General features: G+C 48.8%; 1 protein-coding gene across 2 annotated transcripts in view; it reads left to right on the forward strand.

Moving 5' to 3' along the window:
• The first annotated feature begins 8,598 nt into the window (after positions 1-8,598).
• The window catches only part of CLTCL1 (clathrin heavy chain like 1), a 46,006-nt gene continuing 29,698 nt past the window's right edge, over positions 8,599-24,906 (forward strand). For both annotated transcript variants that reach the window (XM_053279769.1, XM_053279770.1), the window contains exons 1-6: positions 8,599-8,859; positions 15,713-15,920; positions 18,950-19,218; positions 20,955-21,116; positions 21,578-21,691; positions 23,829-24,002. In XM_053279769.1, the coding sequence (XP_053135744.1) occupies positions 8,818-8,859; positions 15,713-15,920; positions 18,950-19,218; positions 20,955-21,116; positions 21,578-21,691; positions 23,829-24,002 (969 nt within the window). In that variant the 5' untranslated portion in view covers positions 8,599-8,817. The remainder of the gene's footprint in view (positions 8,860-15,712; positions 15,921-18,949; positions 19,219-20,954; positions 21,117-21,577; positions 21,692-23,828; positions 24,003-24,906) is intronic.

Below are 24,906 nucleotides of genomic sequence, written 5' to 3' on the forward strand. Positions count from 1 at the left end.
TTTCTGACGCAACTTTGTTATAAACTGTCCGCCTTGTGGATTCACATAGACAAACATGTTTGGGTTTTAATGGAGAGATGACAAACGTAGCTTTGCAGTGCCAAAGTGCACTGAATGTGCTCTGGGCAGGCAGATGCTCAATAAAGGTGTTTCTGTTCATGATGAGTGTCTTCTGTTGCTTGACCGTGCCGGGTGTAGATGAGACATCTTGTCAGTTTCAAAGGCTTGATATTGGCGGTCGATAGACCAACACACAAAATAAACTGAGCCCTAACTAAAACACAAACAACACAATTACGTATCTGCAGAAACATCATTAGCCCAAGGTACTCAGGTCTACAGGTATATACTGGGCAGCAGCGATACAGGAAGATGCTGAAAGGCATCATTTCACACTGTGCGGGAGGAGGCAATGGTCAACCCCTCCTGTATTCTACTCCAAAGATAACCACAGCGCTCTGTGGGCTCCAGGGGTCGAAACTGACTTGATAGCACACTTTACCTTATGCAGGTCTATCAATGGCTACTATTCTGAGGGCTATAAGCCACCTCCAGCCTCAGAGGCAAGATGCCTCTGAATCCCAGTTGCAGGGGAGCAACAGCAGGAGGGAGGGCATGCCCTCACCTCTTGCCTGTGGGCTTCCCAGTGGGATCTGGTGGGCCACTGTGTGAAGCAGGTGCTGGACTAGATGGGCCTTCTTGGGCCTGATCCAGCAGGGCTGTTCTTAGGTTCTCCTATCACAGCCACTGAAATTTCCATCCATTCACATCAGTTCACCAATTGCTTCCCAATTCTTATCACAACCAGTATTATTATTTATCATTGTTATTGTTATCTACATTTTATATCCCGCTCTTCCTCCAAGGAGCCCAGAGCGGTGTACTACATACTTAGGTTTCTCCTCACAACAACCCTGTGAAGTAGGTTAGGCTGAGAGAGGAGCGACTGGCCCAGAGTCACCCAGCAAGTCTCATGGCTGAATGGGGATTTGAACTCGGGTCTCCCCGGTCCTAGTCCAGCACTCTAACCACTACACAAAGGAACAATTTGCAGTGAGAAGTGGCCAGAGCACCATGGAAGAGTATCGGCTTTGCAGTGTTTATTTATTTAATTTATTTATTTATGTAGACATCCCACATATTGGGGAACAATATATTGCATTGGTGATGACTCACCTGGTAGAATCTTGCTTATGAACGTGCTCTTGACTTAATCTATATCATGGTGTTTTCGGTGTGTGTCTTTCCTTTTCTGGCGTGCTGACATCAAACCCAATGAAACCTTTGTTTATGAACATAGAATCCGGATGGTATGTTTAAGTGTGGAAACAGTTGCTAAAGAGTAACATCATGTGAAAAGCTGGGGACGCGGAGCAATTAAAAGCAATGTTGTGGCAGACAGGGTGAGCTCGCCACGCGCAGAGACGATAAACGCAACCACCAGTCACCCGACGTGCAGCTCGTGCTTTCAAGACCCGCCTCGGAAAGAAAACAGATGGGCTACGGAATGTGTAAGCAAACGGACAAACGCAAAGGCAGATGTGCAGGTTCTTGCGCAGGCTGAGGTTCACCAGGCCTTTTGGCACGGATCGACGCAATTCTGGACTCATCTGGCCTTCCTGCTTGACCCGAGTGGAGCCATTTTGGCTCCAGAGCTGCTCGGAAGCTTACGCACTAGCAGGGCCGTAACTACAGGGTGTCATGAGCTGTAATTGACAGCCCCCAAATTTGCCCCAGGCTGCAAATCATTTTTAAAATCCCATATAACCTCCCACCCACCCCCGCTCCACTGACTTTTGCAAAGCGCCCCCCGCCGACTTTGAGACTGGCTATAAGCCTGCGCACAAGTAACAGAAATAAATGCATATTTATTTATTTATTTATCTATCTATCTATCTATCTATCTATCTATCTATCTATCTATCAATCATTCAAATTTATACCCCGCCAAAACTTACGTCTCTGGGCGGCCGACAACTATTAAAACCCATATAACAATTAAAACAATTGAACATATGACAACACATATAACAGTTAAAACAATACAATAATTTGAAAACCATAAAACTAAACAAACAGTTTTTGTTTTTTAATTAAAAACCTAAGAAAGTTTGGGTTAAAAAAAGGGTTTTCAAATGTTTTTTTTAAAAACAGCCAGAGATGGGGAGGATCGTAACTCAACAGGGAGTGCATTCCACCATCTGGGGGCAGCAACCGAGAAGGCCTGTCTCTGTGTGGCCACCAAACCGAGTTGGCGGTAACTGGAGACGGACCTCCTCAGATGACCTCAATGGGCGGTGGGGTTCCTAGCGAAGAAGATGCTCTCATACTTTCCCCCTGTTCACAAACCTCCAGTTCTCTCCTCTTCCTCCATGTATAATTTTATATTCCCATTTCCTCCGGGCAGATGCCTGAGGAAATGGCACCGATCTCACATGAATGTTGCCAGGTAAATACTAAACAAAACAGTAAGATCAAATAACCACATCCAGCTCCCAGCTCATCAGCTGAACTGCCACCCGGCTCTGAACGCCAGGCCTGGGGAGGAATGGTGAACCTCCCTCTGCATAAGAGCCTGCATCTCAGCCTTTGCATTTGCCCGTTCGTATCGATATTCTTTCCGAGACGAGTCTTTTGAGCACGAGTCGCACAGAATTGCAATTACTTTTGGTGGAAGGGCAAAAATCAGTGGTGCTGAGTGCAGAGTGGGTATACCCTTCAGCATCTTGCTATGCAGAGCATCGTGCACATGTGTGTGCGCGCGCACACACACACACACTGCCCATTTGTGCTAATTAGTTGTGGGTCTCAGCCCCACTGGGAACAGAAATCCCAGCAGGCTGTGTTAACAAAATCAAGTCTTTTCTAATCCAGTGCTGAATCCTTGTTATTGTATGTATGCTACTATAATCCACGTAGCAAACTGATAACTCCTTTTTTAAAATCTTGATTACCAAGCCGGTCAGAGGAATTTTAAAGCGTCCTATCTTTTCTCCAAGAATGCATATATATAACCTTTAGTGTTGCTAAATGCCGTGTTATAGCATATGCAACGCACCATGGAATAACAAAGGCTCCCTGTACTGCTGTGCATTGAAATAAAGAAGTCAATTTAAAGATCGTACAGCAATAATTTTGTCTACAAGGTCAGTTTTTGCACTCATTTAGAATGGGATCGATTGCCCGATGGAGCTCTGGGTGCCATATTGTGATGTATACTTCTCAGAGACGGTAATCAAGGTTTGGTTTGATTTGATCTGATTTGAATCCTTGTTATTTGATCCTTTGCTATCCAGGACGGCTTACCTGGAACCTCACGGTATTCCCAATGTGCTTCTAGAATAACAAGGGCAAACAGCCCTGAAAACAAACATTGCATCACTGCGCACTATTCTTATCAGCAGACACATGGCATCAGTCCCGGGCCACCCCCACCCACCCCACGATGCTTTGCTGCTGGAAGCAGTCGGAGCACTAAATCGTGGGCCCCTCCTCACTTCCCCCCCCCATTAAAATCACACATTCTTTCCAGGAGGGGAAGTGACACAGTCATCTCAGGTGGCAGGTTATTGGAGCAGCAAGATGTTCTCCGCTGCGGGGGTGTGTGTATGTGTCTTGCACTGGGTGACCATGTGCAGAGGACACAGGCCGCCCAGTGGGGCCACGCTGAGGCGGCTGTGGCGGTGACGTCTTTATATCGCACAGGGACCGGGCTAACCGAAGCCAGCTGGCGTAGAGCCTGGAGGCTTAGGAACGGCAGCGGCGGACAAGCGGGGAGGCGAGGGAAAGCGGTCCAGGGGAGCTGGGAGAGACAGCGGATAAGCGGCCCCTGTTAGTGAGTGGCTCATGTCAGGGACATCGGAAGCTGCCATATGCCGAGTCAGACCCTTGGCCCATCTAGCTCAGGATTGTCTACCCAGACTGGCAGCAGCTTCTCCGAGGTTGCAGGCAGGAGTCTTTCTCAGCCTTCTCTGGAGATGCTGCCAGGGAGGGAACCTGGATTCTTCTACACGCAAGCAGGCAGCTGCTCTTCCACTGAGATAAGCCCCATCCCGTAAGGGGAATATCTGGCAGTGCTCACACATGTAGCCTCCCATCCAAATGCAAACCAGGGCAGACCCTGCTTCGCAAAGGGGGCCAGCCGTGCTTCCTACCACAAGACCAGCTCTCCTCCCATGGAACCCATCCGCTCAGTGATAGCTCGTTCCCCGTATTAGCTACGTTCTGGGTCTGTCAGTGCTGGCTAGCTGACATCATGTAGCCAGCATTATATAGGGTGGAGGAAAAGGATATCCTGTGCCGTCCTTCCTAGATAATAATCTACCAATATATTTCTCTAAGACGTAAAGGTAAAGTGTGCTGTCGAGTCGGTGTCGACTCCTGGCGCCCACAGAGCCCTGTGGTTGTCTTTGGTAGAATACAGGAGGGGTTGACCATTGCCTCCTCCCGCACAGTATGAGATGATGCCTTTCAGCATCTTCCTGTATCGCTGCTGCCCGATAGAGGTGTTTCCCATAGTCTGGGGGAACATACCAGCAGGGATTCGAATTGGGAACCTCTGGCTTGATTATCAAATCATTTCCCTGCTGCGCCCTTAGGTGGCTTGTACCCATTGTTAATCCCATGTGTGGTAGCTCTTGCGAGAGTTCGCGAGCGAGAGGAGAGAGGAAACTCCCCAATGGAGTTTCCAACGGGGGGGTGGGGGAGAGGAAAGTGGCACCGCAGGCAGGTGAAATGGGAAAGATGGTGGGGTGGTGGTGGTGGAGAAAACAGCGGCAGGCAGGGGAAGAAAATGGCGGCGGTGGACAGGAGGGCAGGAAAACGATGGCAATGGTGACGATGGAGGGAGGCAGGGCGGGTGGGCGGGCGGGAAGGAGGAGAGAGAACTAGAGATGCAGGTGCTCTATGCCCAGCCCAGCTAGGAGAGGAGAGCTGGTCTTGTGGCAGCCAGCACGACTTGTCCCCTTAGCTAAGCAGGGTCCACCCTGGTTGCATCTGAATGGGAGACTAGAAGTGTGACCATGGCAAGATATTCTCCTCCGGGGATGGAGCCACTCTGGGAAGAGCATCTAGGTTCCAAGTTCCCTCCCTGGCAGCATCTCCAAGACAGGGCTGAGAGAGACTCCTGCCTGCAACCTTGGAGAAGCCGCTGCCAGTCTGCGATGACAATACCGAGCTAGATAGACCAATGGTCTGACTCAGTATATGGCAGCTTCCTATGTTCCTAGTAATAATAACAATACAGTATTTATATGCCGCTTTTCAACAAAAGTTCCCAAAGCAGTTTACGCAGATATACAGGTGAAACTCTAAAAATTAGAATATCGTGCAAAAGTTCATTAATTTCAGTAATGCAAATTAAAAGGTGAAACTGATATATGAGATAGACGCATTACATGCAAAGCGAGATAAGTCAAGCCTTAATTTGTTATAATTGTGATGATCATGGCGTACAGCTCATGAGAACCCCAAATCCACAATCCCAGAAAATTAGAATATTACATGAAACCAATAAAACAAGGATTGTAAATAGAACAATATTGGACCTCTGAAAAGTATAAGCATGCATATGTATTCAGTACTTGGTTTGGGCCCCTTTTGCAGCAATTACTGCCTCAATGCGGCGTAGCATGGATGCTATCAGCCTGTGGCACTGCTGAGGTGTTATGGAAGACCAGGATGCTGCAATAGCGGCCTTCAGCTCTTCTGCATTGTTTGGTCTCATGTCTCTCATCCTTCTCTTGGCAATGCCCCATAGATTCTTTATGGGGTTCAGGTCAGGCGAGTTTGCTGGCCAATCAAGCACAGTAATCCCATGGTCATGGAACCAGGTTTTGGTACTTTTGGCAGTGTGGGCAGGTGCCAAGTCCTGCTGGAAAATGAAGTCAGCATCCCCATACAGCTCGTCTGCGGAAGGAAGCATGAAGTGCTCCAAAATCTCCTGATAGATGGCTGCGTTGACCCTGGACTTAATGAAGCCCAGTGGACCAACACCAGCAGATGACATGGCTCCCCAAATCAACACAGGCTGTGGAAACTTCACACTGGACTTCAAGCATCTTGCATTGTGTGCCTCTCCATTCTTCCTCCAGACTCTGGGTCCTTGGTTTCCAAATGAGATGCCAAAGTTGCTCTCATCAGAAAAGAGGACTTTGGACCACTGAGCAACAGACCAGTTCTTTTTTTCTTGAGCCCAGGGAAGACGCTTCTGACGTTGTTTGTTGTTCAGGAGCGGCTTGACAAGAGGAATACGACATTTGAAGCCCATGTCCAGGATCCGTCTGTGTGTGGTGGCTCTTGATGCACTAACTCCAGCCTCAGTCCACTCCTTGTGAAAGTCCCCAACACTTTTGAATGGCCTTTTCCTGACAATCCTCTCCAGGCTGCGGTCATCCCTGCTGCTTGTGCACCTTTTTCTTCCACACTTTTCCCTTCCACATAACTTTCTATTGATGTGCTTTGATACAGCACTTTGGGAACATCCAACTTCTTTTGCAATTACCTTTTGAGGCTTTCCCTCCTTATGGAGGGTGTCAATGATGGTTTTCTGCACAACTGTCAAGTCAGCAGTCTTTCCCATGATTGTGATTCCTAATGAACCAGACTGAGAGACCATTGAAAGGCTCAGGAACCCTTGGCAGGTGTTATGGATTGATTAGCTGATTGGAGTGGGACACCTGGAGCCTAGACTGTTGAACCTTTTCACAATATTCTAATTTTCTGGGATTGTGGATTTGGGGTTCTCATGAGCTGTACGCCATAATCATCACAATTATAACAAATTAAGGCTTGACTTATCTCGCTTTGCATGTAATGCGTCTATCTCATATATCAGTTTCACCTTTTAATTTGCATTACTGAAATTAATGGACTTTTGCACGATATTCTAATTTTTCAAGTTTCACCTGTATGTCAAGGCAACACACAATCGATTCTTGGTAGTACACACAGGAGCCTGGTTGGAACATAGGGACCTGCCATACACGGAGTCAGACCATTGGTCTAGTGAGCTTAGTGCTGACTTCACAGACTGGCAGCGGCTTCTCCAAGGCTGCAGGCAGGAATCTCTCCCAGTCCTATTTTGGAGATGCTGCCAGGGAAGGGACTTGGAACCTTCTGCTCTTCCCAGAGCGGCTCCATCCCCTGAGGGGGAATCTCTTCCAGTGCTCACACTTCTGGTCTCCCATTCATATGCAACCAGGGTGGACCCTGTTTAGCTAAGGGGACAAGTCCAGCTTGCTACCACAAGGCCAGCTCTCCTCCTTTGGATGTTCCTTCCTGCTCCCAGTTTTTGGTCACGAGAATGGGCCCAAGGTGTCTTCATGTGCTTTTGTATGATGTCCAGTCTTTGAATCCAGAATCCGCGTCGTGACCCGTCACTGCAGCCAGATGGTGCGACAGAATCTGAAGGCTGGAGTGTCAAAAGCTGATGAGAGGGCTAAGAGGATTAAGAGAGACACACTCTGGAGAAGCCAGGGAGGGAACTTGGAACCTTCTACTCTTCCCAGAGTGGCCCCATATATCTTCCAGGGCTCACACATATAGTCTCCCATTCAAATGCAAACCAGGATGGAGCCTGCTTAGCAAAGGGGGCAAGGCATGCTTGCTGCCACAAGACCAGCTCTCGTCCCCAGAAGCCCCAGACCAGTCTTGAAGGTTTGGCAACCCTATGGCAGCACCAAGGTTTTTCCCTTGCGGCACGGGCAAAAAAGGCAGGTCTCTGCCCCGAGGAGTTTGCAAAAATACATTTTGCTATCACAAGACCAGCTTTCTCCAGAAGCTCCAGGCCAGTTTTGAAGGGTTGGCCACCCTATGGCAGCACCAAGGCTTTCCTTAGCAGCACGGGCAAAAAAGGCATGTCTCTGCCCTGAGGAGTTTGCAAAAACACATTTTGCTACCACAAAATTAGCTCTCTTCCCTATACCAGCTCTCCCAGGTGTGCCATACTTGGAAGCTCCAGGCCAGTTTTGAAGGGTCGGCAACCCTCTGGCAGCGCCGAGGCTTCCCTTGACAGCACGGGCAAAAAAAAGGGGGCAGGTCTCTGCCCCGAGGAGTTTGTACGAGTGCATTTTTAAGCAGAGGGCTTGGGGAGGCGCTGCTGATGGGCACTTTCTCATGGATGGATCCCAAAAGAGCAGCTAAGGCAACTTCCCTCCCATGCTGAAGGGGAGCCTCCATGGGGACGGTGGAGGACATCCTGTGGGGAGGAGGGGGGCCCTGGGCAGCCCCTCAAAGCCGCCACCACGTGACCCCGCTTTGGAATGAGGACGGAGCAGCCCTCGGCTCCTTTGGCGGAAGGATCTCCTCCTCCTCCTCCGCCTGCATCTGCTCTTGCAGACCTCCCGAACCAAAGAAGTGGCGCCCTCCTCACGCCCCTGGGGTGGAAAGCCGCGAGGGGGTGGCCCCGTGTGTGCGCGCGCTCCAGAGGGGGGCCTGGGCGGGGCGGCGGCGTGGTAGGGACCCCCGGGACGGAGGAGCGGGGGTGGGTGGGACTATTTTCTCTCTCGAAGACCCCTTCGGCCTCCGGAGGGCGGAGTGATCCCGCGGACTGGGTGATGGGGTCCGGCCGGGAGACAGAAAAAGGGAGCCGGGGCGGAGGGAGGAGAAGCCTGCCAAGGGGGAGCTCCGCGCCTGCGCAGTGCCGCCCTCGCCCTGCCTCTTGCCTGCCGCCCCCCTCCCCTTGCGCGCGTGCAGGGCACCGCAGCGGCTGCTTCTCTGCTGCCAGACCGCCCCCCCTCTCCCGCCCCACACACCCCCTCTTTCTCCTTTTGGGGGCCCCCTCCCCGCGAGGGCTGCCCTGCCTGCCCCTCCCCAGCCATGGCTCAGATACTCCCCATCAGGTTCCAGGAGCACTTCCAGGTGAGCTGCTGCTTGGGGGGGGGGCTTCAATATGGGGGGGGCGTGGGGAGGGGGCTGCCCCCCTTCTCCTCTCCCTCCTCTTTCTGCCCCCCCTTCTCCTTCCTCCATGTCTCCTGCCCCATTCCAGGGCTGTGGGGGGGGAGGGACTGCGGCCTAGTGTGGGGAGGGGGCTTCCCCACATGGGGGGGGTGGAGTGGGGGGAGGGAGAGGAAGAACCCCACTGAAGGAGGGGGAAGAACCCATTATGGAGAGGGGAATGGGCCCCTATGTGTGGGGAGGGGGCTTCACCATGGGGGGGTGAGCTGGAGTGTGGGGGAGGGAGGAGGGGGAGAGCCCCCACTAAAGGAGGGGGAGAACCAATTGTGGGGGGGAGGGAGGGCAGGAGCCCTTCTCTCTCTCTCTCTGTGTGTGTGTGTGTATATATGTGGGGAGGGGGCTCCCCCTTGATCTAGAGGTGCTTCTGGGGGCCTGTGCCTACTTGCCTCTAGCCTTTCTCCTCCCCAGGCAGGCAGGCCGGCCTTCTGGCCGGGCTTCTCATTCTGCTTGGCGGGGAAGGGGCTCTTCTTGGGCTTGGTGTCTCTCTCTCTCTCTTTTAGTGTTTTAAATAAAAATTGCTCCAGAATGATTCCCTCCTCTCCCCCACCCACCCACCGGACAAAAGCCTGCTTTCCCTTTGTAGCTTGGGGGGGACGGGACATCTCAGGGACTCCTGGTGCACCTGATGGGGAGCGGATTTCTCTCTCTCTCTCTCTCTCTGCATCTCCGTGTGGCTCCCTAGCTGTGGTTGTCGGCTTTGCGGTATATTTGCAGAGTCACCGGCCGCCTCAATGACTGACTCTCCTCCCTGTTTTCTCTCTCTTCTTTTTGGTGGAGCAGGGAGGCGGACTCTGAGCTGTTTGCCTGGAGCACCGCACTCTAAAAGAATAACGGGGTGCAGAGGAGGATATATTGCTATCACTACGAGGAGGCCTGCAGGCTCACACAGCCCTGTCGCCTGCTTTCCCCCCATACAATCACTGTGTCGGTTTCAGGTGGCGCAGGCAAAGTCTTGTGGTACCTGGGACTGATGAATTTGTCGGAGCTGATGGCTTCTCGCAAGCCTTTAAGGTGCCACAAGGTTCTTTTGCTCTTGCGGCTACGGACAGACACGACTACCCCTAGGGGAACTGTGTCTGTCGCTGGACTGGGGATGGGAGAGGCTTTTGTTTTGGGGGAGCATCATTGCACATGGCGCTTGAGCAGGATTTGTTGACTCTGGGACAAATTGAAAGATCTCTTGGTCTTCCCCCTTTTGCTGCTGCTGCTGCCTGTAGCCAGAATTGGTCCCCCTCCTGCAATTACTATATAGGAGAGCTGGTCTTGAGGTAGCAAGCATGACTTGTCCCTTTAGCTAAGCAGCGTCTGCCCTGGTTGCATATGAATGGGAGACTAGAAGTGTGAGCACTGGAAGAGATTCCCCTCAGGGGATGGAGCCGCTGTGAGAAGAGCATCTGAGGTTCCAAGTTCCCTCCCTGGCAGCATCTCCAAGACAGGGCTGAGAGAGATTCCTGCCTGCAACCTTGGAGAAGCTGCTGTCAGTCTGTAAAGACAATACTGAGCTAGATAGACCAATGGTCTGACTCAGTATAGGGCAGCTTCCTATGTTCCTATGAAGCTGCCCTATACAGAGTCAGACTGTTAGTCTCTCGAGCTTAGTACTAACACTGGCTGGCGGGGTCTCTGTCTTTCCCAGGGGGGGTCTCTGTCTTTTCCAGCCCTACCTAGAGATGCCAAGGATTGAACCTGGGTCCCTTCTGCCTGCAAAGCAGATGCTCTTCCGCTGAGTTAAGGCCCCATCTGTACATTTGTGGGAGGATGGACTGCTTTATGGAAACCACTCTGTTTCAAATAATAAGCCACTGCTGCAGATACTGTAGACTGTAACTTAATTCAAGAGCTCTGATAGGGGAAAGGTGGCTATAGACTGGGTACTGTCGGGGACATGTTGGCTTGAGCCAAGGCAGACCCTGTCAGGAATTAAAGGAATTCACTAAATGAATGGGAGGACAGGAAATGGACTTGGCAAATTCGTATGCTTTTGCACCTCCCCTCTTATATCCGCAGCATCCATTTCAAGATGTGAATTGCCTGGTTTTGTTACTTTAAGCGGAATTTATGTACCCCTCGAGGGTATGGTTTTTAAACTCCTTATTTCTGCTGTCTGCAAGTTCCTCTTCTACTGTGCTTGTATTGGAAACTCAGTCCTATAGAGTTTCAGCTTGTGGTGCATGGGCAGCAGCCACTGTAATGACACTCTAATATTATGGTAGGAATGTCTTTTTAAGGAAAGGGGGCAAGCTTGACTAGGAATCTACTGATTGCTAACACTTGCCAACGCTTGCCAACGCTTGTGTTCTAGCTACGTTAAGGCACAGACATGACTTCAAGAGAAGTATTAGTCACAGGCAATTACTACATATCCTCATACAGATCACTTTGAAGGAAGAATCCATTCCCTGGTTATCTCCAAAATGTAAACCAAGTCTTCTGACTGGATTAGGCACTGTCTTTCAGATTCCTTATTCAGTTTGTATGTCCCAAGACCTTTCCCCAGTTATCTCTCATGTGAGGTTTTAATCCAGCCAAACTGGCAACTTTGCTATCTCTCACAGAAGGTGGACTTCAAGCTGCTTAGTACCCCCAGTATCCTAAGCCAACACAAGTCAGCTAATCGGAGGCTTAATCTCTGCAAATGAAATCCAGAAGTAACATTTTTCAGAAGGTTTACAATTCACTGTGAACCACTGTATTAGTGTAGCATGAATATATGTTATACTGGCAGTTGTGTAGACACGGACATGCATATTAGAAACGTAAATGGTACAAGCTATATACAAAACCAGGAAATACTCTCTATGGTCACTAGCCGGGCTTAAAATAGAGGGTGCGTTTGTGGTGGGGGGTGGAGAGGGGCAGGGAAGGACCAACCAACCTTTGTGTTACAAGGTGCCTCTTCCATGGACAACTCTTCTGTCTTGGAAAAAGGGTAACTGAATCTAGCTTTTGAACCAGCGCACTAAACTCAGATGTTCTACCAACAGTTTTCACAAGTAACTTCCAGAAAGAGCTTGTTAACCCTCATCTGAATAGTGGAGTCAAAAAGACCTGGAGAAGTAGTGCCAAACAATAAAATAAAAATAAAAATAGATCTTCTGACTTCCATCTTCTCCAACTCCATGTATGCCTCAACCTTAATTAGGTCAGTTGCCCTGTGGTGCTTCATGACCTCAGCTCCTTTGTAAATTACTCCATGGTGTTGAGGTCAGTTTCACATTGCATAGACTGTGAAACTGACATGCACCTGACAAACCAATCAGTGTCTTCCTGCTGTGTTCTTATAGTGCCAAAGGCAAGTACTTTTTTCTTAACAGCTGGTGTCGTGCCCAAATCAACCCACCCAGGTGGCCTATTTTGGGTAGATTTGACCCAGACACCCAATTAGTAAAGTGTAATCTAAAGACCTATCTTTTGTTTTTTAGCCTGGCTCTTAATGAGAATATTTAAATTTGCTGTAAGTTTTTTTTGTTTTTTTTAAAATTTCAATGTAAACTGCCCTGAGCCACTTCAGGAAGGGCGGTATATACATCGAATAAAGAATAAATGTCCCATGTAGAATCATGTATTTGTTACAGCGGCTAGTAATGTGACCGTTCTGCTGAGCCCTGCCCCATGAATAACAAAGTAATCTCTGCCAAAAGGAAATGCTAACAGTAGTTATTGAGAATATCTGTGTTCTCCATGAGATGAAAGATAAGTGTCCTTGTTCTCTGGTCATCTTAAATTGGAGCGTAACTGCAGAGATCAGGTAGTTCCTAGGCATAAAATAAGACAAGGTCACCCTGTGGTAGCTTGCCCCTTCCTGGACCCCCAGAATCAAACCATACGCCTGATTTTAAGAGGTTTACATTAGATCCTGATTTCCTTGTGAGCTGGGTGATCATGGGAAGAGAGCTGGTCTTGTGGTAGTGAGCGTGCACTGTCCCCTTTGCTAAGCAGGATCTGCCTTGGTTTGCATTTGGATGGGTGACTACATTTGAGCACTGCAAGTTATTTCCTTGAGGGGATGGGGCCATAGCACAGTGGGAGAGCATTGGCTTGTGTGCCTACAGAAGGCCTTGGGTTCACTCCCTGGCTTCTTCAGATCTGGTTGGGAAAAGCTCCTGCCTGAAACCGTGGAGAGTCTCTGCCAGTCAGTATAGACCAGGGATTCTCAGTGTTGGGTCCCCAGATGTTATTGGACTTCAGCTCCCATTATCCCCAGCCCCAGGTGTCTTTGGTTGGGTATTATGGGAGTTGAAGTCCAACAACATCTGGGGACCCAGTGTTGAGAATTCCTGGTATAGATGACTGAGATATATGGATCAAAGGTCTGACTCTGTATGAGGCACCTTCCTATAATTTTAAAGAGATTTGTCCTGCTGACATTAAAGCTCTAGCATGAGCATGACTATTGCAGTAGTCTCTGTTTTCCCTGGGATTACATTAACTCTTTTTATTTGTTGGGTAATGCTAATGGAGCTGGCTTAACTAAGGGTAAAAGCTTCCTTAAATAGAGATGGGGAAGGGCTGTAAAGAGAGATGCCCAGCATATTTTATCGATGGCTTTTGAATGTGCGTTGGTTCTCATAGTTTTTCCAGGCTCCAGTTTTCCATCTCTCTCAAAATAGACTCTAGATCTCTTCTGCTCATGATTCTGCCATGCATTTTCTCCCTCTCTCGGCTGCGTGACACAAAGATTGATCACTAAGACTCTGAAGTCCTGGAAAAGGCATGAAAGGATCTGGTGTTGTTTTCTCTGAGCAGGTGCTATTGTTGGCTTCCCACAGTCCTGGTCTTCGTAGGTTTAAAGATGAAACAATGGGAATGTTGACTTGGTGGATGGGCCTCCAGAACTGAGTAGAAGCTTTGAGCAGAAGCTGCGCCACAAGCAGAGAGCAACAGAGAACCTTCTTTCATGCAGAACGTTCCAAGTTCCCTCCCTGGCAGCATCTCCAAGAAAGGGCTGAGAGAGGTTCCTGCCTGCATCCTTGGAGAAGCTGCTGCCAGTCTGGGTTGACAATCCTCAGCTAGATGGACCAATGGTCTGACTCGGTAGAAGGCAGCTTCCTATGACTGAGAAGAGCCCTCAAATTATAAGCATGTTGCATAACAGGCAATCAAAACTTTTGTAGTTTTAAGAGTGGCTTAAACCTTTACGTACTCGTACGCTGGTTGATCTGTCGGTCCAACAACATCTGGGCACCCAGGTTTTCAGAACTCCTGGGCTAGATGGTACACTGGGTGGAATATTGCTCTTGTGAATGGTAGACTGGAATATAACATCTGGCTAGTTGGCTTTTATGCCTGTTGGGCAGCCTGGCCACCATGCCTTCTGCGAACAGCATCCAACTGCAATGAACAGTGCCTGTTGATGGAGGAATGGAGCATGACGTAACGGAATGGGGCAGAAATATGGCGAGTTCCAATTTGCTGCTTCTTGCTGGTGATGTTCCTGCTCCCTCTTCTCCTGCTGCATCTGGTGGTGGCCCATTCAGAATTCTAGAGTTGGAGGGATCTTGTGGGCCCCACTCAGGCAACCCCTGCAGTGTTGCCTCTAACAGGGATTTCCAGATGTTGTTGACTACAACTCCCAGAATCCCCAACTGGGAATGCCTCTTAGAAGAAGCACTGGTTGGGAGGGCCCTTTAAAAGACAGTGCACTTTCTAAAGAGGGCGGAAAGCACTGGGAAGTATAGTCCTTGCCAAGGTGCTTCAGGGTTGAGCGGTTAATACAGTACTTACAGTACCTCTCAACTGAATGCATGTTTGCCGGATAATCTTTTATTTTCCAAATAGGTAGCTTAATGATGGTGGAATTCTTGGTTGCTCTTTGATAGGCTCCAGGGCTGGTGAATCCTTGCAGCCCAGTGCTTGGGAACAGCTTTCTAAAACATGCCCATAAGGTTGCTGAAGGAATTTTTACTTTATTCCAGTTCTCCCCCCCCAAACCCCCCCCCCACCTCATTGCCTTCATTTAATCGGCTGCTAAAATAAGAATACTGAGAGTCATTGCACTTGAATAACTGGGCAGTAGCATTCTCTTTGCAACTGGTATAGACTTGCTTCAGTTTCCCTACTGCTGTGCTGGACAGGAACTCATTGGACTGATCTGTTCTCTCTCGACAATGGAGCGGGGTCAGCAATTCAACCTTGGAGTTGGATGGAGTCCTAGAGCCAAACGATTGCTCTAGGAACCACATAACAATTTGCATGTCTTCCAGGATTTTTGACAGTACTCGAATCGTCGTGTTGCATGGTTCTGCTCTGCGCATTTGTTGCTGTCTCATGCTTGTAAACTGAAGCAAACTCCAAGATAGCAGGGCGAGACCCTACCGTGCATGTAAACACAACCAAGTTCTTTGTCTGCCAGTGGTGACCTGAGGCTCTAAAATAGTTTAGTCTGCTTCCTTGATCTTTAGCATGGTGGGATAGCTGCAGGACAGAGGGAGTGCTCTGAATAGTTCTGTACTGGGAGAATGGTTTGAAGCTACAAGATGCAGGTACCTTGGTGAAACTGAGCAGGTCCTGTTCTCCTCAGTGCTTTGGGGTGGGTGGGTGCCTTGATTCCATGATGGAAGAAGGTAGGAAACAAACATATTTGAGTTAACGGTGGAGTCAAGTTAAGGTTGGAAGTGCCGATCTTTCAAGAATACTACCGGACTATCCTGCCCAACTGCTTGGTGATGGGATATATTAATAGGGTGAATTCTCTCTTATATAGGCAAGTCAGGCTAAGAAGAGCAAGCTTCAAGTACTGTCTTTGTTTTCTCTCTAGCTCCAAAACCTTGGAATTAACCCAGCCAACATAGGATTCAGTACCTTAACCATGGAATCTGACAAATTCATCTGCATCCGAGAAAAAGTCGGCGAGCAAGCTCAGGTGGTGATCATAGACATGAGCGATGCGACCACTCCGATCAGGCGTCCCATCTCTGCCGAAAGCGCCATAATGAATCCGGCGTCGAAAGTAATTGCTCTGAAAGGTAAGCTTATGATCTGCCCATCGCCTTGGAGGAATATCGTGCTGCAATTAATAACAGTAATGTGTTGATTCTCTGCATTTAAGACTGTGGACTGGTGTGTAGTGAATAATGTACAAGTTGGAATTCAGTTGTGAGGAGGAGCTGGTTTAGGAAGTCTGTTTAATACCGCGCTTGTCAAAGCAAACCAAGTCACCCTGAAGTGGCATGGATAGAATTTAAGGTTAGCAGATCGACCTTTTTAGAAGATATCAAGGCTGTAGAAAATGTCTGGATGTCACCAGTTCCAGGACTTTGAAGTGGCTTTCCAGCCAAGTCCTGCTCTCAAGGCGATACCTTAGCTCTGAATCCACTGTCTAAAAATAGACTGCAGCAATGTCAAACAACTACTAAATTTGTAGGTCCTCCTGCAAATTTGGCTAGAAGTCGCAAAACTGAAATGTGGCGCTTCTGTTGCCGTTTGTCTTGACGCTCCTGGGAGGGACATAACCTTCCGGGTTCTTGCACATCGTGCTAAAAATGTCCTTGTCCATGTGAAAACGCTTTAGTATTGAATATTAAAATGGTTTCGCTGTCACTGACTCTGTACTTTCCTTCCTGCATTCTTGTCTTTAAAAAAAACAGATGGTGAGTTTTACTGTGTCCCGACACACTTCATGTTTAATAGTATGGAATGGTCTGATCTCATAAAAAGTACTGAGTTCTGCAAAAAGCCATTTGGCCCGTAGTGAATTGGGACCTCGATGCCACAACTTAACTCTGGAGAACAAAACTCTCTCCCCTTTTTTGGAGATGCTAAACATGACTTGGTGGTTAGGACTGTACCCATGGATGGCTACCCGATCCCATCTTAGTACAGTTAACTGACACGAACCAAGTTGCAATACTTTTATGAGAGACCTTTGCTAGCATGGTGTCTTGTGTGCTGGTCGCTGATGATCTTACATGTGGTACCCTGTCCCGAAAGTCCATGGCAGTGTTCATAGGGGTCCACGCTGCTTCCTCTAGCAACCGGAGGTCTATTGTGAATCTTAACCTCAAAAGCCTGAGGGGTATGTACCACTCACTTGGCATGATAAACATGATGGCTTGATAAACACCTGCTGGTGGCAGATGATACACAGTTCCTGCATGTACAGTGTGGGGTGGCTGACAATTGGGACCCACTCACACATTATCTTGGACCCCTGTGAATCAAGCTATTGGCCAGGAAAGCTAATATGTCCAGGGCTAACAACAAATTTGACGAACTACTTAAGATGCATGTCTGCTGTGCAGCAGTGGTGTGAACTCCAGAGATGCAAGTAACCTGGAATAGTGGTGATTGTCCCCATCAAAGTCCCTGTAGCACTTTGGCACTACCCTATTCTGTGTCTGCCTCCTGGAAAAAGATGAGACGGGTGGGCGCGAAAGCGTGAAACTTCAATTATTCAATAGCAACTGCAAGATTACCTTGCACGGAAGTACGGCGTGTCCAGCAGATCCACAGATGAACTTGCCATGTTGCTTCAGCACTCCTACTAATTCTCTAGAAACGTGCTCACTGATTGTGGTGGCGACGGTCTAAACCCTCTGCGTGTTGTACAATGAATGCCTGAAGCCCTCTTTTCCTGGAGCATCTGGCCAGCCCCTGGGAAATGTACTGCTTCTCTGAATTGTGACAAGAGTGTGGTGTGTGTGTGTGTGCGTGCATACAAATTGCATTTCTGGATTGCATGTGGCATTCCCACAGTGATCAAAGCATTATTGTCCACGTATCTATGTATCTTGTGTCTTTGGTTTTTTTTGTTCTGTACCATGAGAGCACTTCCGTAACCGCTGAACAGAATGGAGAATGTGGCACTCCTCGAGAGACTTTCCATATGCACAGCACGGGAATGCAAAAATGCAATTTCACGCTCTACTGTTGTACATGTAAAGTGTTTTTTTTTTTTAACACTTCCCCCAGAATATATAAAAAACTATATTCAGGATTGTGTTGTAAAGGCACCTGAATAAAGAAGAGATGCCTGCTTTTCTAAGATGAGATTCCGGTAGTATCGACTCCTGCTGCTTTGTGTTCAGTCCTCTTTTTGATGCTGGAATCTGTTGGTGTGGGATAACAAATGATCTAATCTCCTGGAAGGAACTCTTGAAGTCCCTTGGTGCTCTTCAGTACATGAGCCAGCTAGAGTGCAGTGTTCCCTCTAACAGGGATTCCCTGATGTTGTTGACTAAAGTAAAAGTAAAGTTGTGCCGTCAAGTCGACTCGTAGGCAGGTTGTTTCCCTGCTGCACCATTAAGTGGCATTTGCATCTGGGGATTATGAGCGTTGTAGTGAACAATATCGGTATCGGCAATATCAGCTGTTGGGGCATGATCCTGCTTTTGCGACTTCATATCTGTTAGTTCCCAAAATATGATCTCGGCAGCATTTCGGGCTTCTCCCTCGGTCTGAAGAAGCTTTATCTTGGGAATACTAGAGTGCACCATACCACCTTGAGAGTTTTAAGCCGCTCTGTGCAAGGTTGGGGACTCAAATAGCTGGCATTTTGTATACTGCTAGTCAGATCTGAAGTTCATTGAAATAGCTGGCTTTCTGGATAAAGCGGTTTTCTATTCACATCCAGACTTGACGGTCCTTGATGCTAGCTCTATAAATGTCGCAGGATGAGATGGAAGAGTGGGCTGTACCTGGTCTAGGGAGCCTCATTGACATCTGTTTCGACTGCTTCCTTGTGTTAACTGCCTGCAAGCAGAAATCTAGCATTGCGTGGAAGAGTACTAGTCCAGGCCTCTTCCTGGCAGGCTAGTTTTCTTCTTGAGGGGTCATTTATAAGAATTAAAATCCCCTAATTGCCATCGGAAAGGATACTATTTCTTTTAGTACCTTGTTCCACTGCGTGCATGATCCGGGCCTCTGACTCGATAACTGTGGTCTTGGAAACTACTCTAAATCCAACCGCTCTCATAAAAACAGGAGTCTCAGGGCAAGGCCCAGCTTCTGCACAACCGAGCTCTGATTCTCCTTGTTCTTCTGTCTTGCATCCCAGCGGGCAAAACACTCCAGATCTTTAACATTGAGATGAAAAGCAAAATGAAGGCGCACACCATGGCCGAGGAAGTCATCTTTTGGAAGTGGATCTCCGTAAACACCGTGGCCTTAGTGACCGAGACGGCAGTGTATCACTGGAGCATGGAGGGGGAGTCTCTGCCCCAAAAGATGTTTGACAGGCACGCCAGCCTTGCAGGGTGCCAGATCATCAACTACAGGACAGACGAGAACCAGAAGTGGCTGCTCCTAATAGGAATCTCTGCCCAGGTGAGGAATGCTGCGGAATAGTGCACGATACGTACCGAATAGTGCAAGGTACGTATCGTAGTATGTGGCCTGGCGGAATCGGGTGACCAGAAGCCAAAGCAAACGTTTCATGATGGTGGCCGGTAAGTGGCCTCACAGTCCTAAAAAGCCAAGGGGAACGCTTATATGTTCAGTATCCTGTAAGTTAGGAGAAGACGTGTGGTATGGGGTCTGCATATGTTCTGTTTCGTACTGGTGGGATTCTATGGTGTGAGCAGGGATGAGTCCGAGGCAGGCCTGCTCAATTTAGGGGCCCCTCCCCACTTTTTTTGAACTACAGCTCCCATAATCCCCAGCCACAGTGGCCAATAGCCAGGGATTGTGGGGATTGTAGGCCAACATCTGCGGGAGGGCCTAAGCTGAGCAGCCCTGTTCTTAGGCAAGGCAAACATGGCCCTCCCAGGTGCTGTTGAACTACAACTCCCATCCTCCCCAGCCACAGCAAATTGCGACTTGCGCTGATGGAGATTGCTGTTCAACCGCATCTGGAGGGCCACATCTGCCCTGCCCTGCTCTAAGGGGTAGTGTGCGCTTCTCCCAAAATACCTCCCGCTCCCCCATCCACCAGGCTGGAACATCTCCACAAAGTGGGTGGACCATACACTCATAAGCGTTCTTCGCACAGTCACAAACTGGGCAGGAGGCTTTTCCTACCTGTGCGTACACCTGCCTTTTGATTGCGTGTGAGCAAACGGGTGAGAGGAGTGATCTTTCGTCTGTGTGGAGGGAGAGAGAGAGAAGCTGGGTAGGACAGCACCATGACACACAGCTCCTCTCTCGCACACAATCACTCCATCTCCTGTAACCTAGTTTGCTCACACACTATCAGAAATTGGGAGTGCACACAGTGTAGGTAGGACTCCGCTTTTGGTCGTGTTAATAGCCCTGAAGTCCAACACAGTCCTCTAGCTATTTTAAAAGGCTTCGGTTGCATGAAGATGCATTCACTCACTCCTCTGCCCCAGAGCAAACAGTAGAAGCCAGTGCAGCCAGGTAGGTAGTCTCCTCCATCCTCCCAAGAGCCAGGCCATCCCCTCAGCTTGCTTCCTGGCCACGGTGTGGGCTTGGTGAGACCCTGGGTGGGGTGGGGTGCAGAGTTGTCTCCCCTGCAAACTTCAGCTGGCCTGGTACTGACCTCTCTCCCTCCCCTAGTCTTTCCTGTCACGTGGTCTTGGACAGTAAGAGAAAACTAGCCTGGAAATTGGACTCAGTTTCCTCTCTGGCTCCTCCAAGAGAGGGCTGAGAGAGATTCCTGCCTGCATCCTTGGAGAAGCCGCTGCCAGTCTGTGTAGACAATACTGAGCTGGATAGACCGAAGGTCTGACTCAGTAGATGGCAGCTTCCTATGTTCCTGCAGGTTGTAGTCCAACAGCATCTGGGGACTCGGGCTGGGAAGGTTTGAATTAATCCAGAAATGCAGTCTTCCTAAGAGGAATCGGGGCCCAATTCCTGGATAAGCTTGAAAATTTCAAGCAAGCTTCATTAATAAGATAAACTAACAAATTATCTCTTAAGTTGTGTGTGTATATATAGTGAGATCCTCACTCGCCTAATAACATTCTTTGCTCACCACAAACCAGTGGTTCTGCCATTCCTGGGTATGGGGGTAAAGGGGTTTGGGTTGAGAAATCTGAATTCTCCTGGCACAAATGGAGCTCCCAAACCCTTAACCGATGTGGCACTTCTCGTTTCACTAGCAAAACCGTGTGGTTGGAGCCATGCAGCTGTACTCGGTGGACAGGAAGGTCTCCCAGCCCATCGAGGGCCATGCCGCCGCCTTCGCCGAGTTCAAAATCGAAGGCAACGCCAAGCCCTCCACCCTCTTCTGCTTTGCCGTGCGCAGCCCTGCAGGAGGCAAGGTAGGCCTCCGGCTGATCTTTGCGCCCTCGAGTCTGCAGACAGCTGCTCTTACTCAGAGAACTGAAGGTTGTAAACCGGCGACGTGGAGCTACTAGAAATCTTCCTGCGACAAAGAGCTTGCGCTGAGATGTCGGGCAATGCAGGCCTGTATAAAAGATTGGAAACGTGGCTATCTGCTAAAGCCTGTAATGGGACATCTCCTGGTGATCCCGCATCTCAATGAATACTTAACTCCTTTGATTGGATTATCACTCCAGTAAAGCTTAAGTAGCTTAACTTGAGATGCGCAGCCTAAAATATTATACTTTTAATCGAGTGCTTTGGTTCGAGTGGACTATCAAAGAGAGCGAAGACCACTGTTTTAAGCAGTTCTCTGATCAGGAGTTCCTCTTAATAGTTTGTGTTTCTTCCCCCCCTTTGGATTCATAATTGATCATTCATTCTGTGCATGTCTTCTCAGCTGCATATAATTGAAGTGGGCCAGCCTGCTACTGGAAACCAGCCCTTTGCCAAGAAAGCCGTGGATGTCTTTTTCCCTCCTGAGGCTCAAACAGATTTCCCAGTAGCAATGCAGGTAACAAATGAAGAGTCTTTAAACTTCTGCCGCAGTCACAGATTGCATAGAGTCCAGGCATGGTGTTGCGTATACGTTGAGATGCCACTTCTGTGGTTCTCTCTTTCCAAGCTTACCTCTGGACTTCTGGGCGGAAATCCAGGGCCTCCACACCCTCTGGGCCGCCCCCCCACCCCCCAAAAAATTCTCCTTAGTCTGTCCCAGGTAGCACCAAATGGCCAAGCGTGACTTCTGCTTTGGAGACAGAGGGCAGAGTGGGGAAAGAAAGATGTGGAATGGGAGTATGTTAAGTTGTGTGTTGAAATGGTTCTGCTAAAGCATATTTGCATAAATGTGCCTCTCTGATATTCTTACGTTCTTGTGAGTGCATTTGCTGTTTGTGCCCTCAAGAATCCACGTGTTCAACTTACATACGGATTTTCATTAAAATCTCCAAGTGGTTTACAATATATTAAAACAATGCATAATTAGAAATACAAGGGTACAGATAATAAAAAAATCTCTGTTTACAAATTTAAAAAACCCACTAAAATACATAAAACACAAAGTGGCAGTAAAAACAATGCTTCCATTGAAGATCCTGGGTGAAGAGCCACGTCTTTACTTTTCTACTAAAAACTGTCAAGGAGACTGAGAAGCGGATGCCAGCCGGGAGAGCATTCCAAAGCCTGGGGGCCATGACCGAGAAGGCCCTGTCCTGCATGCTCGACAACCGAGCCTCTCTCACCCTCGGCATGCGGAGCAGAGCCCTCTCTGATGATCTTGTCCAATGGGCAGAAACCCTTGGGAGCAGGCAATCCTTCAGATATCCAGGGCCCAAACTGTTATTTATTATTGTTTATGTTATTTTTTACATTTATATCCTGCCCTTCAGAGCGGTGTGCATGGTTATTTTTATCCTCACAACAACCCTGTGAGTTAGGTGAGGCTGAGAGAGAGATGACTGGCCCAGAGTCACCCAGTGAGTTTGATGGTTGAATGGGGATTCGAACCTGGGTCTTTCCAGTCCTAGTCCAACACTCTAACCGCTATGCTAGCAAAACCAGCACCTTGGATTGGACCCAGAGACAAACTGGTAGCCAGTGCAGCTCTTTAAGTGGGTGTAATATGACCTCAACAGGCAACTCCGGATACAATCCTAGCTGCTGCATTTTGCACTAGCTGCAGTTTCCGGATATTCTTCAAGGGCAGCCCCATGTAGAGCGCATTAAAGTAATCCAGCCACTACGTGACTAAGGAGTTGGCTAAGTGTGGTCACATTTCAAATTTAGTGGCGCTCACATTGAGCAGGGGGGAGAGTAACTGTCCCTCTTGGTCCCAATGCAGCATTTCTCAAGTGCTGATGTCTTCCCTGAGCTGCCTCCTGGGCAAGGAGCCATTTCCTCATTCCTCTTGCTACGCAGCTGCTCGGTGAACTTCTTGACAAGCGGCGGACAAGCATCCTTTTGTTGCATTAACAGGGCTTGGAACTTTCACAGGAGATCTCCCAAAATGAGTGTAGACTTCCGATCTCTATCTGGTTGGAGGGGAGTGTGGATTAAGCAGTATTCTCTCTTAACAGGGATTCCCAGACGTTGCTGACTACAACACCCAGAATCCCCTGCTGCAATGGCTTTTGCTTGGGGGTTGTGGGAGTTGTAGTCGTCAACATCTGGGAATCCCCATTAGAGGGGAATTAAGTGATGTGAAGTTGGGAGAAAGAGGTTCTCCCACCACTACGCGCTGCAGGGCAGAAGCGCCTAATTAATGGGCAAAGGGAGAACGAGAGGTAATGAACAAATGGCCGTCGGCCATTGGCTGAGCGCAAAGATGCCCTTGTGCAGGAGCAATCGCTCACAACAAGATGTCTGTGTAGTAAACAGTGGTGGTGTAGAGCCAGCGTGGTGTAGTGGTTAGAGTGCTGGACTAGGACCGGGGAGACCCGAGTTCAAATCCCCATTCAGCCACGAGACTAGCTGGGTGACTCTGGGCCAGTCACTTCTCTCTCAGCCTAACCTACTTCACAGGGTTGTTGTGAAAGAGAAACTCAAGTATGTAGTACACCGCTCTGGGCTCCTGGGAGGAAGAGTGGGATATAAAATGTAATAATAAATAAATAAATAAAATAAATAAATAAACAGTGCCCTTCTCTCGGTAGATCGGAGCAAAGCATGGCGTCATCTATCTGATCACAAAATACGGATACATCCATATGTACGACTTGGAATCGGGAGTGTGCATCTACATGAATCGCATCAGCGCAGACACGATCTTTGTCACGGCACCTCACGAACCTACCTCAGGGATTATCGGTGTGAATAAGAAAGGACAGGTAAGGCTGGTGTTGTCGGATTTCGGCCTATGCCCTTGTGCTGCAGGCCTCCCTGAAACAGTTTCTCATGTGCTGTCATATTGCTCCCTTTATTCTCACACTAGGAAAGAACTCCTATTCCCTCTGTTAGAGCAATTCCCAGGAAGAGCTGACTCCTCTTATTTGAATGTCTGTCTTGAGGATCAAGATAATGAGGTTACTAAGGTGGTGGCGAAATTCTTTGATGTTGCTCTTAGACTAAGATCTTGTTTAAGATCTAATTCTTAGGAGCGATTGTTTGTCCTGATTATTATGTATCATATTACTGTTGGCATATTTTGCTTTTAATCTAGTTTTAATCTATGGCTGTCATAAACTGATTGACTGAGGTAAGGCTGGTGCAGGGGACCTCTGAGCTGCGCGTGGGTTTTGCCGCAGCCTCTTCCTGAGAGGTCTGGGGAACGGAGTACTCGCTACTCGGATATCCTTCTGGGTGGTCTTGCCAGGGGGGAGCTGAGGCACTACTTTAGTGGCTCTCCTTCCTGGAGGGTTGATCCTAGTGGTGCTAGGGGTGACTGTTCTGCCCTTCTAGCTTGTGGGTGGGGGGGACCACAAGGATCAGCCTTGTTCCCCGTGCCTGTAGGTAGCGATGAGCAAGGGGCGTGAAATATTTATAAACTGGTTAAATTTATATCTTCACGGAAGGCTCAGAGCGGCTTACTGCGATCTTTAGAACGGATCATCCAAAAGGGCTCACGACCTTAACAACCACCACCACCAACACCACACAAAAGTTTAAAAGTGTGGGGGAGGGAGAGGAGATGTGGTGGTGCGGGGAGGTCTAGAAGGTTCCCTGGTCCTCCTCGGATATATGGAGGGGCTTTGCCGCTTGCCTTGCCCTCAGCTACAGCCTGATGTCAATGGC

Source organism: Hemicordylus capensis, chromosome 15, assembly GCF_027244095.1.
Source record: "Hemicordylus capensis ecotype Gifberg chromosome 15, rHemCap1.1.pri, whole genome shotgun sequence".
NCBI lineage: Eukaryota > Metazoa > Chordata > Lepidosauria > Squamata > Cordylidae > Hemicordylus > Hemicordylus capensis.